At 47.7% G+C, this 16,004-nt stretch overlaps 1 protein-coding gene across 1 annotated transcript in view; it reads right to left on the minus strand.

The window, feature by feature from the left end:
* Positions 1-516: 516 nt before the first annotated feature.
* Positions 517-16,004, minus strand: part of SYT6 (synaptotagmin 6) — a 36,810-nt gene continuing 21,322 nt past the window's right edge. Inside the window, exons 3-7 of the mRNA XM_064732952.1 lie at positions 14,639-15,197; positions 9,940-10,060; positions 8,932-9,103; positions 7,607-7,757; positions 517-2,051 (exon numbers count right to left, since the gene is read on the minus strand). Of these exons, the coding sequence (XP_064589022.1) occupies positions 1,980-2,051; positions 7,607-7,757; positions 8,932-9,103; positions 9,940-10,060; positions 14,639-15,197 (1,075 nt within the window). The 3' untranslated portion in view covers positions 517-1,979. The remainder of the gene's footprint in view (positions 2,052-7,606; positions 7,758-8,931; positions 9,104-9,939; positions 10,061-14,638; positions 15,198-16,004) is intronic.

The following is a 16,004-nucleotide window of genomic DNA, read 5'->3' on the forward strand; positions in this document are numbered from 1 at the left end:
TCTTGTCCTTTGGTTTGCCAACTTGCCAGAGGCACTGCCAGCTCATTGCCCTGCTCCCCCGAGGCTCCTCCAGCTCAGGCAGAGGTCCAGGGGCTCGTGGGCAGTGTTTGACCCACCCAGTCAATCAGTTTTAATGGCCAGAAACTCATCCCCTTAATTAAACACAGGAAGGATGATGGTCTCAGGAAGGTTGTCCTCCCCTTGCTCCCCAGGAGAAGCTCTCAGAACACTCTGTGCTGGGAAACCAATGCACTTTTAGCACTTTTTTTGTGGCGATGTGCTTGGAATGCACTTTCAGCTGCTGCAGGGGCTGTCCCTGGGATGGTGTGGCCGTCCCAGGCCAGGCAGGAGCTGCAGAGCCAAGGTCTGCTCCAAATGCCACCCTGTGCCCCTGCCCAGCCCCACGCCGGGCCAGGCTCTGCCATTGTCACATGTGGGTGATCACTGCACCCATCCAAACCCACACAACCCACGATTCCTGCTCCCACAGGAGGAAATATTCCACCAGACAGGACAGCACTTACAAATCAAATAATTTTATTGAGTTTCTGCTCCTACAGCATGTGGCACATAAAGAGAATTAAGACACAAGGTGTGATGAGGAATGATGTATTTACCCTTCACTGAACAAAGGATTCATCTCACCCAGGAGCAATGCAAGCAGCCCTCTGTGCCAGCCCTGATGTGCAGCCAGGGGTGACGTGGTGACATTTGGGAAAATGGGAACTGAAGTTGACCTGAGGATTGGGGCTCATGAGCACAGTCCTGCTAACCTGAGGCTGCCTCGCTCACAAATTCTACCTCCAAACTAAAATATTTGCTTTTGCCTAATTTAATTAGGGTGTAATAAACAGCACTAGCACGCTTCTTAACTCAGAGAAAAATCCAGGATGAGAAAGTGTCCAAAATCCACAGCTGGCTGATAAAGATCAGCTGATTTAGCTGTAAAGCCAGTGCTTGGGATATTCTAAATTCATTCTTGGCTTCTGCAGCCAAGAAACCAGCAAAGCTTTGGGGTTGTTTTTTTTCCCAGAACTTGACCTTCCTTCAGGGCTTGGGCTGAGAAACTTTATTCTTTAAGAAAGTGCTGACAGTCTTTAGAAAAAAAGTTTGGAAGCTTTTTTTAGCATCAGTCATGTTTCTGTAATTCCATTTGCCCCTTGGGTCGCCCTTTATTACTTGGATGAGATAAGAAATGGAGACCCAGTGGTCATGCAGGGCTGTCACCCATTTCTGTAACATTTTCCCCCTTTTATTTCTGAATCCCACCTGTGGCCACTCCAGATAACGTGGGGATGTCCTGGGGGATGAGCAGCAGCTACAAAGGGGGGGGCTGAAGAAACTGTTCATGCAAATAGCTCTGGGGAGATTTCAGATACAGGGGAAAAAAACCCAGGGTTCCCCTCCTGAGGAATCAACAGCATTTTTTAAATATATGACAAAAGGAATCATGGGGTACACACTGCACAAACTTCTAAGAGCTCATGGACACCTCTACATGAACAGGAAACCCAGGGACACTCTGCAGGGCTGGGGCTGACCACGAGGATGGAGCTGCTGGTGGCTTGGAAGAGTCTCTCCCATCTTCTGCCGCAGCTTTCCAGTGGCCACTGTCCCCTGTCCCCTGTCCTGGCCACCTCTGCTCTCTGCAGACACCTCCCGGCCCCTTTCCAGCCTTTGCACACACTAAAAACTATTTTACACATTATTTTACAGACCAAACTCCCAGCACACGTCTCAGTCCACCTTCTCCCTCTGGAAACAGACCCGTACAGCAAAAGCCACAAAAATAACATCACCTTGGGAGACATATTAGACAAAAACATATTTGACCACAAAACGGGTTTCTACCTTTACTTACGCAGGAACAACTACCCGGAAAGTCCCGCTGCTGCCACCGCCCCTCAGCAACCACTGAGACTGAAGGCCAAGTGCAAAAATTACTTGGTTTAGTCCCATTTTGCTGTCCCTGCTCCAGATCATGGTGTGGGGGGTGGTTTGGGGGAGGGACAGGAGCCCTGGCTGTCGAAGCTCGCTGCCCGGCCGTGCCACTGGGAAAGAGGAGAAATCGAGTTAATCAAACAGGAGAGGTTGGCTGGGATTATTCCCAATCCTGCATCGTGCTGTCCATCTCCTCTTCCTCAGGATTCCCATCCATCCCATCCCAGCCCATAGATCCCATCCCATGGATCCCATCCCATCTGCAGATCCCATTCCATGGATCCCATCCCATGGATCCCATCCCATGGACCCCATCCCATCCCATCCCATCCCATCCCATCCCATCCCATGGATCCCATCCCATGGATCCCATCCCATGGATCCCATCCCATCCAACTCATCCCATCCCATCCCATCCCATCCCATCCCATCCCATCCCATCCCATCCCATCCCATCCCATCCCATGGACCCCATCCCATCCCATCCCATCCCATCCCATCCCATCCCATCCCATCCCATCCCATCCCATCCCATCCCATCCCATCCCATCCCATCCCTGCTGTGCCTCTCTTCTGCTCTACAAGTTCCATTTTATGCAATGCCCGTGTTTAACCACTCAGGAGGAATTGCTGAGCAATTTTCTTTATTGCTTTGTAAATCAATTCTCAATTGTGAGGATTCCTCACCAAAAACAAAAAACAAAAAACAAAAAGGAAAATAAACAGTGTCTGTGTGTGCTGTGAAGACAAAGTGCTCTCAGCTTTTCCCTGCTTTATTGCTGTTGTCTTTCTGGTTTAAAAATACTGTCTAAGCTCAGGAGTACTTGAGTCTTTCCAGTCTGGTAATTTTTACTCCACAGCAGCTCTGTCCACAGCACCAGAGACATTTCTCAAAGGGAAAATCAGATCAGAGACACGGTGGATGGAGCAAATATTTTTTTTTTTGCCATACTTAGGGGATCATAAATTATTTGTCATCTGCCTTGGGGGCTATTATCATAATTCAAACCCATTATTCCTGAAGCATTTGAGCACTTGCCCATCTCACCATCTTGTTATATTAAATTCCAGTGACAAATGATAGACATCTCCCAGAGACAACGGGAGGCAGGATTTCCACTGCCTGGATCAATTCAATTCCCTCCCCTCCCACATCAGCAGAAACTCTTTGCTGGCTGATATTAATGTTTAAGCATGTATGAATTTCATTTCTCTGGGTGAAAATCCACTTGGGGAACCAGACCTCACCCTTGTCTTGGCAAAACCATCTTGAATAAAAATAAGGCAACAGCAGCCTGGTGCTCACAGGGAGGGTGAGCAGGGCAAGCAGGCTCTGCAGATGCTCCATGGGTTTGGAGTGGTCAAAAATTTGGCCAATTTCCTTCCCCAAAGAGACCAGTCAGTGTAAAGTAACTCACTGCACAGGTTTGCACTGAACAGCCTCTATTTCATCAGGGCTGAGCAGAAATTAATGAATGAAGATGAGAAGCTCATTCTGCCAAACAGCTGCCTTAAGGTAAGGAAACACTTTCCTCTATGTTTCTCATGTCAAAAGCATTGTCTAAAATCCCTGAGGAATTGATAATACTGGTACAACCTCCCCATGAGAATTGCCAGGGAACAGATTGCAGAAATTACAACAGAAATGGGTTTTTGGCAGAGCCTTCCCCATGCTCTTTGCCTCGTGCTGTCTGCATGACAATGACAGCGTTGTTACTCCAAAAATGTGATGAAAACTCTTCCAAGGACAGGTCCAAATGACCACAGAGAAACCTGGAGATACTTTTCCTTCATTTAATTAGAAAAGGTGAGCCATGCATTGTGTAGCCAACAGTCAGAAACCAGGACCAGTTCAACCTAAATCAAACACACCCCGAAGTCTGGAAGGGCTTATCTTTAAAGATGATTATTCTTCGTTATGGGCATCACTTGGCCCTCAGGAGAGTTAGCAGTTTTTATCTGGAGCAATGTTTTAAACAAATAAATGTTGAAAGTCTGAGGCACTTGGCAGCATCAAAGACGCGTTTTGCATCGCGCTGATGACGCGACCCCGCGATTCCGGGCTTTGTCTTTCACAGATCACAGGGAAAATCCCCATTTTCAGAATTCCCTTCAAATCCTAAGAAGAACGAGCTGTAATTTCTATTTCCCTTTGTGCACACAGCCCTGAACATGGCTGATGGGTGGAGGAATGCAGGAGGAGCAGGGGTGGGGAGGCTGAAGGACCAGGGAGGGAGCAGCTGCCAGCGAGGCCTCAGGGCTAAACACTGGGAACAGCTTGTGCTGAGGGGAAGAATTGATTGTCAGAACAACCCCACAAAGAGGGATTCTCCCTTTCTGCTCAGAAACTCGCCTTCTGAACATCTGTGTGAGGAGGATAGCGCTTAAAAGCCTGTAATTAATGATTCATTTGCACATGTTCTCCATGTTCCCTCTTTAATGATGATGGTCATTAGAGAAGTGCAGTCATTATGGTTTGTTATTCATACTGTTGATAAATATGGAGCAACCAAAGACATGATGTGCATCCGAAGTGTTTCCCTTTTCACTGGAGCTTTTTCCAGCAGTGAAAGCAAAGAGGGAGAGGCACCAGCTCATGGAGGAAGGGCCCAATTGATGTTGGCACAGAAATGAGGGGTTGTGCCATGTTAACCCAGCACTGCTGGGAGAGGCTGGAGCTGCCCAGGTCCTCATGGTGGACAAAGAATCATGGCTCAGCAAAGGAGGAGGCTGTCGGTCCAACACCATGGACACAACCAACCATCCATCCATCCATCCATCCATCCATCCATCCATCCATCCATCCCTGCTGTGGCAGGGTAAGGGGGTCAGGGCTGGGCCATCCTCTTGAAGCAGCACAGCTCTGGTGACATTTTCCTGGTAAATTCACCAGAAATTGTGACTCTGAGCTGTACTCAAAACACGGTGGGAGCTCCTTCTCCTGGCCAAAGCTTTTCCAAGGCGCACCAGGCAGGGTGTTGGTTTTTTGGGATATAAAGAAATTTTATATCCCCACATTTTTCTCCCCTGTGAGGGGTGGGGAAAGGATGGGACCCCAACCACAGCGAGGGGAGATGGCAGTGCCTGGAGCAGCTCCAGTCACCATCCCTCCATTTAGACATCAAAGGCACAATTCAATCACGGCTCCCTCGCCTTGGTTTGAGGTCAAGCACTCAATCAGGGAAGATCTGGATGGAGCCAGAGGCTGTTACTGATGGTCAGAGCACACAGAGACCATCACGAGGATCAACTGGGACAAAAATGCTCCATTTGCTGCTGCCCAGCAAAAACACACTCAAAGACGATGGAGACAAAGAGGAAGAGGAAGAAGACAAAGAGGAAGATGGAAATGATGGCTCAAGATGCCAGCACAGCCCGAGGTCACCCCCACAAAGGTGAGGAAGGCGTGAAGGGCCAGCAGCTCTCCCCCAGAATGCTCAGGACAGATGGACAGACAGCCAGCAGCAGGATAGAGCAGCTGCACAGAGACCCAGAGCTGGGATTACAGGACCAAAACCCCAAATTTCTTTTCAAAGATACCCAAACACAACATGGAAAAGGTGATACAATGTCTTGTAACCGTCAAATACCATTTCCCATTAATTTCTCCCCAGGAGCCTGTGCCTTTTCTGTTTGGTTTTTCTTTTAGGCTGCTCTGGGGATTTGCAGACAGCAGTGCTAAAAACCTAAAAGGGCAAATAAACACAGGGACCATTTGCTTGCTGGCTCTCTGCACCAGTTTGTGGCAGAAATACCAGAGCAGATGATCAGAGGGCTTTTTCTTTCCTTTTAAGCAGAGCTCCTGACCTGTGCATTGAGGGGTGAAATGATTCACTCAGTTTTTTTCCAGAGTCTTGGGGGCTCAGCCATGGCTTTCAAAGTATATTTTAGAAGGTGAGTCATCTTCCATGTCTTCCTTGGTTTCTCTGTGTTTCATCATAACAATAACGCCTTTTTTTACTTTTTTTCTTAGTGATTTTCAAAAACTTTACAGGAGTTTTTCTTTCAAAACCCCATCTGCATCTGAAAAGTAAAGCCATAAAAATTGCAACCTGGAGAAGGAACTCCTGTCCCTGGGTCAGCCATGGCTGTTGGTGTCACACTGGGAGTGCTACAGATGCCAAGAGATCAATGAGAGATCAGTTCCATTATTGGTGAAACCTTGTGGCTGCTGGTCCCCAGCTCCCTGTGGCAGTGGGAGGTGACACTCAGAGCCTGCCCAGGGCCAGCAGGGAAGGGGAATGGAGCCCTGGGGCTGCTCAGGACCCAAAGGCAGAGCACACAGCACACAAAGTGCACAAGGGTTTAATTCTGCTCTGACTCACCCCAGCCCTGCCCAGCTGAGCCCTGTGCTGATTCAAGGTGAGCTCACAGATCACCTCAAATAAAGGAGGGCAAATTTTCAGGTGTCCATTGTCCAATATATCCACCTCCACTGTGTCTTAAGCTAAAATATCAGCTGCCAGGTTTTCCTTTGTGTGTAACCAAGCTGGGCTGGGACAGAGGGCACTGAGCACCAACTGATTTGTTCATCATGTAGTGGTTTGGGTGGGAAGGAACTTCAATCATGTTCCAACCCCTTGGATCATCCAGCTCTGACCCCCTGCCATGGGCAGGGACACCTTCCACTGTCCCAGGTTGCCCCAAGCCCTGTCCAGCCTGGCCCTGGGCACTGCCAGGGATGGGGCAGCCACAGCTGCTCTGGGCACCCTGTGCCAGGGCCTGCCCACCCCTTCTTGTTGGAGGAAAGAGCAGATTTCAAAGAAAGACAGGGTTTATACACTAATTCACAGTACTGTGGAGTCTCAGCAAGCCCAGTGTCTGCCTTTCAGCACAGCTCAGCACTCAGCTTCAAGGGGAAAATGAGATGATTTTTGTTAAGTACTTATGCTGTGGCTTTGAGGGAAAATACCTCCTCAGCCCCAGATACAGTGGGAGGCTTTATTGCCTTTATTATTGTATCACTGGCCTCAAATGCTGGTGCTTTGTTCTCATACTTGAAGTGTCAAAGGCGTGTGTGCCCTTTTCCACATCTCTGTCCTCCAGAAATTATGACCTAAATCAGGCAAAGCCAAAGAGCTCCACAGAAGCGTGAGAAATTGGAGTGCAAAGGGGAAGAAAATGCCAGAGATGGTCGAAATGGTACCCAGGCATTTCAGCCCTATTTTATCATCTGGGGCTGCATCAAGTCAATCTCTTTCTCTGGAAATGCTTAGAGCAATTACATTTGTTCTATTTATTCTCCCTCAAAGGCTCGGAGATGAGTCAACAGAAAAATCTTTTAGGATGAAAAATTGAAACTTGAAATAGGCAATATCCCTGGACAATTTGTTCTGCAATCAGAGCAGCATTCTCTTTCCTTACTGCTCTCAATTTCTAATTTAAAAAGGAAAAGTAAAAAAAAAAAAAACAGAAAAAGAAAAGAAAAAACCCAAAATGTAACAGTCACATCTGTAAATACAGTTCTTCTTAGTCTTGCTTGCGAGCTCAAGGAGCTATTTCGAGGCAATACAGAAGTGCTTGTTTTCTAGAGTTCATTTCTGGTGAGAAAATTCCCTCAGCTCTGCTCAGAAAATCCCAGGCGAGAGCCGGAGCTCTCTGAAAGCCTGGAGCCAGCCCAGTCCCGCCCAGCCCAGGCCCTGGGAGGGAAGGACACCCCACTCACCTCTTTGAAGGATTTCTTCACCTCCACCAGCGGGTGCCAGTGGGCGATGGGCTTGCGGGGGTAGGCCAGCATCTCGTTCCAGTGGTCCCTGCCCAGCCCCTCGGCGTTGATCCCCACGCGGCAAACCCCGATGATCTCGTTGTGGCCCACCCTGAGGAACGGCACAGAAGGAGCACCATCACCATCCATCCATCCATCCCCCATCCATCCATCCATCCATCCATCCATCCATCATCCATCCTTCTATCCACTGTCCATCCATCCATCATCCCACATACCCCATACACATCGTCCATTCATCCATCCATCCATCCATCACCATCCATTCTCCTCCCATCCATCTACCCATCATCATCCTTCTATCCTTTCCCATCCATCTCCATCCTCATCCTCCTCTTCATCCTCCTTCCTTCTCTTCCTTCCTTCCTTCCTTCCTTCCTTCCTTCCTTCCTTCCTTCCTTCCTTCCTTCCTTCCTTCCTTCCTTCCTTCCTTCCTTCCTTCCTTCCTTCCTTCCTTCCTTCCTTCCTTCCTTCCTTCCTTCCTTCCTTCCTTCCTTCCTTCCTTCCTTCCTTCCTTCCTTCCTTCCTTCCTTCCTTCCTTCCTTCCTTCCTTCCTTCCTTCCTCCACCCATCCATCCATCCATCCATCCATCCATCCATCCATCCATCTGTTCATCCAATGAAAGGATGCAGGGATGCACCTACCTATTCCTGATGTCCGTCCATCCATCCATCCATCCATCCATCCATCCATCCATCCATCCATCCATCCATCCATCCATCCATCCATCCATCCATCCATCCATCCATCCATCCCTCTGGCTGACACACCTGCCCACACCTGGACCCTGCTGCTGGTGAGCCTGGGCTGTGCTGTCTGCCCCAGCCCTGCCACCACCACAGGTAATTACAGCAGCTTTTAAATTATTTCTGCAGGTCAGTCCAGCCACAGAGGTGTGAGCAGTGCTCTACAGCAAGAATAACCCCAGCTTCATTAATACATCATTCATACGCCCAGAGCTGCTCGGGCTCACATTATTTGCTTTCTAAAATGGGTTGCAGGACAATAAATAACCAAGGGGAAAGTGGCACTCGCTCAAGGAAATGCCATAAAGCAAGGAGCAGCCTTGCCAAACTCGTTATTTTTCCATAACCATAAATATCAATGTCACTGTAGCAATATATCACCAGAGACAGGTGGATACCACTGAGCCCTGCCATGAGGAAAACACTGTGGAAAACACTGTGGAAAATTGCATTTGAGCTGGAAAATCTGCACCCAATGGGATGCTCTCCCCTCCAGCCCTCCAGAGCCTCCCACCTACCGATCATAATCCATGACAGAGATAAGGAGGCTGACTTGATCCATGTTCTCGGGGGGAATGTCAAAGATTATTGCTTCATTGTAGGTGGGATTAAGTGTGTTTTTCTTTATGGTGGTTTTCTTCTTTTTCAGTCTTCGCCCGTCACAGAGCAAAGACACTTTGACATATGGATCTAGGGAGGAAGAGATAGAAGACCTTTTGTTGATGAAAATGTGTTTTGTTACTTTTGCAATATAGAAACAGCTTTATCAGAGCCAGAGGTGCTCTTCAAATGGACTTTTAGAAAAAAAAGTTTATTTGCAGACCAGTAAAATCCTCCATTTCTCATACTGGTGTGGGTGGTGACCTGAACTTCAGGCACCAGAGAACCAGCACTGCATGATTATTATTGCAGAAAGGCTGAGCTGGCTTCACCTGAAGTCTCAATTCTCAGACATTTCATATGGCATTAAGCTCCAGCTGAGCAGAAACATTTTTTGCAAAGGTCTCTGTTGTTACTGCTTTTCGTACAATGAAATTCAAATACTCTGAAGTGGGTGTCTGGAAAAGAAATTGGATTTTATGATGAAAACCAGAATTTGTGCATGCTAAATTTGCGAGTCAGCTCTTTGAAACTGCAAATACAAACAGTCTATAGGTGGTGTGATCCTCAGGTTTGACTACTGGGCACAGCACAGGGGAATGCACATTCCAGTGGGATTTATCCAGGTGAGCCATGATCCTTTCCTGATTTGGGGTGAAAGAGTTGATTCTGGCTATAAAGGGTTACAAGGGATCTAAGTGTCCAAGCCAAGAGATGGATCAGAGCTCTGACCCTTGAGACCCTCCAATGGGATGGGAAAAAAGTGACAAATTGTCTACTTTAAAAATTTTGTTTGCATTTAAAACACAGACAAAGCTTTCTCAGGTATTCCTGTGATGGTTCCCCCACCATCTACTGAGGGTACAACGAGGGAAGAGGAGGAGATGAGGCTGCAAGGGGATCCTCCTCAGCCACCAAACACCCACCTGAGTAACCAGTGATGTCCATAGCTTTGAGATTCCTGCATTTAATGACTGTTAAGGTGAGGCGACCTGCAGTTGGCAAATAACAAAGGGAAAACATGATCTCGCCCAGGTCCACGCTTTCCTTCAATAAAGCAGAGAACAGATTTTATTGGAAATGTGCAGAACCAGCCAGGTGCCTCCTCCTCCACCCCAGCATTTCCTCTGCTCTGCCATTTGTAGCAAAGGGTATTTTAATTTATTCAAGTGCACCCCAACACGATTTGGCTAAAAATTAATACAGAGAATGGGAAAAATAGGTTACACCTCCACATTTTAGTTAAGGACAATCTTCCTCTGCCTCAGTGGAGTCTGGGCTGCCTATTGCACCCTCCCAGCTGTGCACAGCTAATGCACAGCACTCCTGCTCCACTGCTCACACAGAGGAGATGGGATAGCTCACACCAAATCAATGCAGTGAGGAAATCAAATTAGTATCAAGTCTTGAGGGAATGTACTGTACATGTCTCTGGTGCCTGGCTGCTCCAGGAATGTGACAAACACAGTGAGGTGACAGAAAGATGAGCTCCTGACACGCAGTGGCGCCGTGTTCTCCAGCTGTGCACTGCAGAAATCTCCTCAGAAACTTTCTGTGACAGCCAGTGCCATCAGTTCAGAACATCACAGACTGGTTTGGGTTGGAAGAGACCTTGAATATATTCTAGTTTCAACCCCCTGCCGTGGGTGGGGATGAATTCAGTCATGAAGGTTTGTGACTGACAGTGCCCAACATTTCTGCATAAAATGAAAATGTCTTTCAGTAACACAGTGGTTTTCTCTGAAGGTGAGTGTGAGTTTTTGGGCAATTATCAACTGGGGGGTAAAACTTTAAGCCAGAAGACAGCTAAGAAGGTTCTGTTGAGCTTTTAGTTTGTGATGTGTCCGCATTTGGACCACCAAGCCCTTTGAGATGCCCTCAAGGAGCAGGCACAGCGTGGGGCTGTGTGTTTGTAGGTATAAATGGGGAATTAACCAGCAGATGGCACTCAGAAATGTCTGGTACTTTAGGATTACACAGAAGCCAACACAATTTACTCTTTTAGTGCCCCATCAAATAACTTTTATCCGTGGCTCTTAGCACTTCTTGTACCTGCAGCTTCATCGACTACACCTCCTAAAAGCCCTTTCCATCATTGCCTTGCCCACGGGAAGTCAGGGAAAAATAAACAAACCAAATGTCTGATTTAAACTAGAAAGCATCATCATCTGAAGTCAGCAGAAAGATTTCCAAACACCTTCTAAAAATGGATTTAAAAAAAAAATCTTATTTTTCTACATACAGATCCCACATCTGTAGAGCAAACAAGCAGTTTATTTTGGGAAACAGTGTGTTTGATTCCTTTCAATGTGATATAATGATCTGCTGAAGAGAAATTGTGGCTGTTAGGAGTAGAGTGATGGAACTAGAAAGACAAGTAAATGCACTTAAAGCTTTGCTAAGTGTTAGGGGAATAGATCTTGTTGATGGATGAGGTTTTTGCCAAATTATTTCCTGCTCATTCTCAGGTAAGGCAAAGATTAAATCTTTATTCCACTTAGATGTGCAGAATACTAATGAATATTATATAAAATTTTGATTGGGTCTGTTCTTTCATGCATTCTTTGTTCTCAGTTGGTGTGGGAGGGACGAGGGCAGGAGACCTTGGACAAGATGTCAGCAGAGAGCAGCCCTGTGTGAGATGGTGAGAGCACCCTCTGGACACCATCTCATCTTCTATTCCTCTCCTTGCACTGAGAGGACCCGTTCAGGGTATAAAATGAACATAATTTATTCTTTGACCTCATTGGATCAGGTCAAGAGATTTTTCTTTGCAACCATAAATACAAGAGAGCAAAGCGTGTCCTGTGGGTACATTATTTTCTTGCAGATTATAGACATTGGGACATTTCCAAAATTCATATCAGTACCTTTTAGGAAATAATGGAAGCTCTGAATCAATAGACTTGAAACCAAAGATGTTTCCCTGATTCACAAGCTGTACAGTCATTAATTAAGCAGCTGAGTGCTGGCTACTTGACCAGATCAGTTCTTAAGTGTGTTCCTACCCTCTTACCCACACCATTGATCTCATGCATTATTAGGCACCCAGAGCTTTCTGGGGGTTTTGTGCAAACTGTATTTACCCTTCTCAATTTTGATTAAACAGAAATGTCCTTGGGTGTGCTACAGCTGGCTGAGATGTTCCAGGAGAAGCACATTCCTTAAGAATGGCACAGAGAGGATGAGGGGATGGAGCCAAGCGTGGTGCTGGATGTTTCTGTGGCAGCTCCGCCGGGCTCTTGCTCAACACACCTTGGCCATGGGGTTGGCTCTGCGCCCCTCACACCTTCTCTGGAGGCTTTTTCCTCAACAGCCCTTCTGCTTCTGTGGGGTTTTCCCCCATTAAATGAGATTTTTCTCTGGAGGCTTTTCCCTCAACAGCCCCTCTGCTGGTGTATCATCTCCACTGGCTTTTGTGGGGTTTTCCCCCATTAAATGAGATTATTTAGCCAGGAAAGCATCCACTATTGCTTGCAGAACCAACAGGCAGGTTCCTCCAGGAGGCATCAGCACATCAGGTGCACTTTGCTGCCGTTCCAGCAGCCCCTCTCGGGGTGAAGGATGTGCCTGGTGCCTGCTTGCCTCTCTGCCAGCATTTCTGCTTTCACTACCACTCATCAATCACAACAGCCGTGGCTGTTTGCAGGTTGGAAGCCAAGAGCTGTGAGCACCCTGCTAACTCAAACTGTTGCTTTCCTCATGGCTGATCCTGTGCCTCCTTCCTGCAGCTCTCCCAGGCAAGATGCTCAAAAGGCAGCACAGCAGCAGCTCCCAGCACACTGCCATCACTGCCCCAGGGTTCTGGGCAGGCACCACCTCCATCCCTGTGTCCAAAGATCTCTGTGCCCTCCCAGACCAGCCCCTGAGCCCTTTCCAGGGTGGGTGATGGGCTGTGTGTCCCCTGAGTGCCCTGGGACCCCGTTGGGCACAGGACACAGGGCTCTGCAAACCTGCTGGGCTTCACAGAGCTGCCAGAAGGTTCTGGACACCCTGCAGCAGGAGAATGAGCACTGGTGGAAGTCACCAAGAGGTTCAGCTGGTGGGGAACACAGTGCTGAGAAAAAGTTACAAAGCAAATGTCTTGTGGCACTGCTGGCCACAGTAAATATTTGTGTTTGACAGTTCCCTCCTCGGCACAGAGAGCAGGGGAGCAAAAGGTATGAGATGAGCTATGAGGGAAGCTGCAGGACAGATTTTTGCAAGTTGTGGCATTCTGCCAGTCACCAGGAAAGATGTGACAGGGCCCACGCTTCCAGCCACAGGGGTGGGGATGTCTCATCTTTCAGTCTCAGGAATAACAATGTGACATGACAATGACAATGGCTGATTTAGTGTCCAGCTGCAGAGCAGTTCAATCGTTCACTCACCCTGAGGACCAGCCAGATCCTCCTGGGAGGGCAGTGGAGGAGCAGACAGCTATTATGGAGAGGTTAATGTCACTGCTCTGCACTCAGTGATCAATGTGAGCACTTGGCTTCTCCTGCCAGCTCCGTGTGACACGGAAAGGGCTGGGACTTTTCCTCTCTGAGGCTTGGTTTCTCTTCCAGAGGGAATTCAACAGAACTATTAAAAGACCCAAAACCAGCTCTGGAAGAGTTGCCAGCAGCACATCCAGCACCTCTCAGCACCAAAGGGCTGGTACTGGCTCTGCAGAGCTCTTCCTTACTGTGATCATGTGGTGCCTTAAGTTTTTAGCTTTTATATTTTTCAGATCCTGTACTGCACTAGTGTAGAACTCTGAACTCCATATAGAGTGTTAGTAAGTTCTTTTCACATTTTAGTCAGACAAAACAATCCTTCCAGCCTGAGAACCAAGGTCACCCTCTGCTTTGGGTGACCAAGTATTAAAGTATAAACAAAAGTGAATGGAGGGGTGGAAGCAAACCAGGGGAATAGGACTTCATTACCTGAAGCTATATTGGACAATTAACCCCTGATGTGCAAATAGACCAAACTTTTATCTGTCTGAGAAACTCGTGACCGTTGTTCATCTTGGGTGTAGTCTCTGCCAGGCTTCTTTTGACTGCCCAAGGTGCAGTCAAAAGAATAATATGAATAAATTTATATATATATATATATATATATATATATGTATGTATATATATGTGTGTGTGCTTATATTTATATTTATATTTATATCATTATTAAATAATTATAAATTAATAATTTATAATTCTTCAAGGCCTTTTATAAATGTCCACTTTATTCTCTTAACTCTGTCTATCCTCCAGTCTAGGTAGCCACTCCAAGGCATCCCATGTGCACATGGCAGAGAGCTGGGCCATGGCTGCAGGTCCCTGGGCTAACAGGAGGTGAGGAACCATCAGCTGGGAGCCAGGAAGGGTTGATTTACCCCTGTGGAGAAGCCCAACCCTGCCTGAGAAACTCATGACCATTGTTCATCTTGGGTGTAGTCTCTGCCAGGCTTTTGACTGCCCAAGGTGCATCTATTGAAGGCCTTTTTTAAAAACCCACTTTATTATCTTTAATCTGTCTAGCCTCCATTCTAGGTGGCCCTCCAAGGCATCCCATGTGCACATGGCAGAGAGCTGAGCCATGGCTGCAGGTCCCTGGGCTAACATGAAGGATTGATTTACCCCACCCTGCCCAGCAGGTACTCACCGTCGTGGCGTACTGAATGTCCCTCCAGATGGAAGTCTCCCGCGAGAGGTCCGAGTCCTCGAACAGGTTCTCCAAGATGACTTCTCCAATCATGTCGTGCCTGGAGAACCTGTCAAAGTCAAAGACGCTCAGGTGGAGCTTCCTGCTCGCCAGCTCCTCGTGGGGCACGGGGAAGTGGAAGGACTCGTCGAAGGTGGGGTTCAGAGTCTTCCTGTGCACGCGCGTCTGGAACTTGCGCTTGCGGTCGGGCAGGAGGTAGATCTTCACGTAGGGATCCGAGCTGCCGCAGAAGTCTTTGGCTGGCAAGTCAAAAGCCCTGAGAATCCGGACGGTCAGCGTCTCGTTCTCGTAGTCGTACTTGAGAGTGAAGTTGATTTTCCCGCAGGTTTTCTCTGCCTCTTTCTTGGGGTCCTCGGTGTCCACGGTCTTCTGTTTGTAGAGCTCGGGTTTGATGCGGCCGATGCTGGTGGGCTGCTCGGCCACGGCCGGCGCCTCCAGCCCGTAGTCCATGCTGGACACGTGCATCTGCCGGGGCAGGTGCCTCTTGAAGGAGATGTGCCTGCAGGAGGGAGACAACAACAGCTCTGTGGGTTTCCAAGGACATGGCTTTCAAGTCCTTTTTCACCCCTGCAGTAAAAAACCAGCACAGAATGTGTTCTATAGGTGCTCCTGAGCTTTGCACACTGAAACTGGGTGTGTTATGAGGGGAACACCTCCAAAAACCTGCAAGGATTGAACCCAGGAAATTTATTAAATTCCAGAGCATTGCCACAAGCTGTGTTTTCTCACCTGTGGCACAAGTCACAGCCCACAGCTGAACAGATGGGCTCCAACAACTCCTTACCCAAACCACAGACAGCACCATGTGGAGAATTTCCCCACCTCAGTCCTTTCACTTCCAAGATACTTCTCCACATCCCTAGCATACTTTAACCCTTTAATCCACCGCCTAAGCATAACTAATTTCCTCAACGGAGGACAAAACATTGCCTCCCACCTAATTGACCTTTCCTGATAAAAAATAATAGACCTAGAAGGACTAGTCAACCTACAACTAATAGCAACCAAAGCTGCCACCACCCTCCACTCTGGCCTAATCAAAGCCTACTTAGGATCATTCGCCCTAAGCTCTCCCAGACAAAAAAAACCTTTTTTTTTGCTTTTTTCTTTTTGTGAGAGATCCATAACCAGTTCAGAAGGTGAGGCTTTCTTCATAGAACCACAGAATGATTTGGAGTCAGAGTGTTTTAAAGCTCATCTCATTGCATCCCCTGCCACAGGCAGGGACACCTTCCCCTAGATCAGTTTGCTTCAAGCCTTGCCCAGCCTGGATTTGCTGGGTATTGCTGCTTCCAGACTTTTCCAA

The sequence above is a fragment of the Zonotrichia leucophrys genome, chromosome 26 (assembly GCF_028769735.1).
Source record: "Zonotrichia leucophrys gambelii isolate GWCS_2022_RI chromosome 26, RI_Zleu_2.0, whole genome shotgun sequence".
NCBI lineage: Eukaryota > Metazoa > Chordata > Aves > Passeriformes > Passerellidae > Zonotrichia > Zonotrichia leucophrys.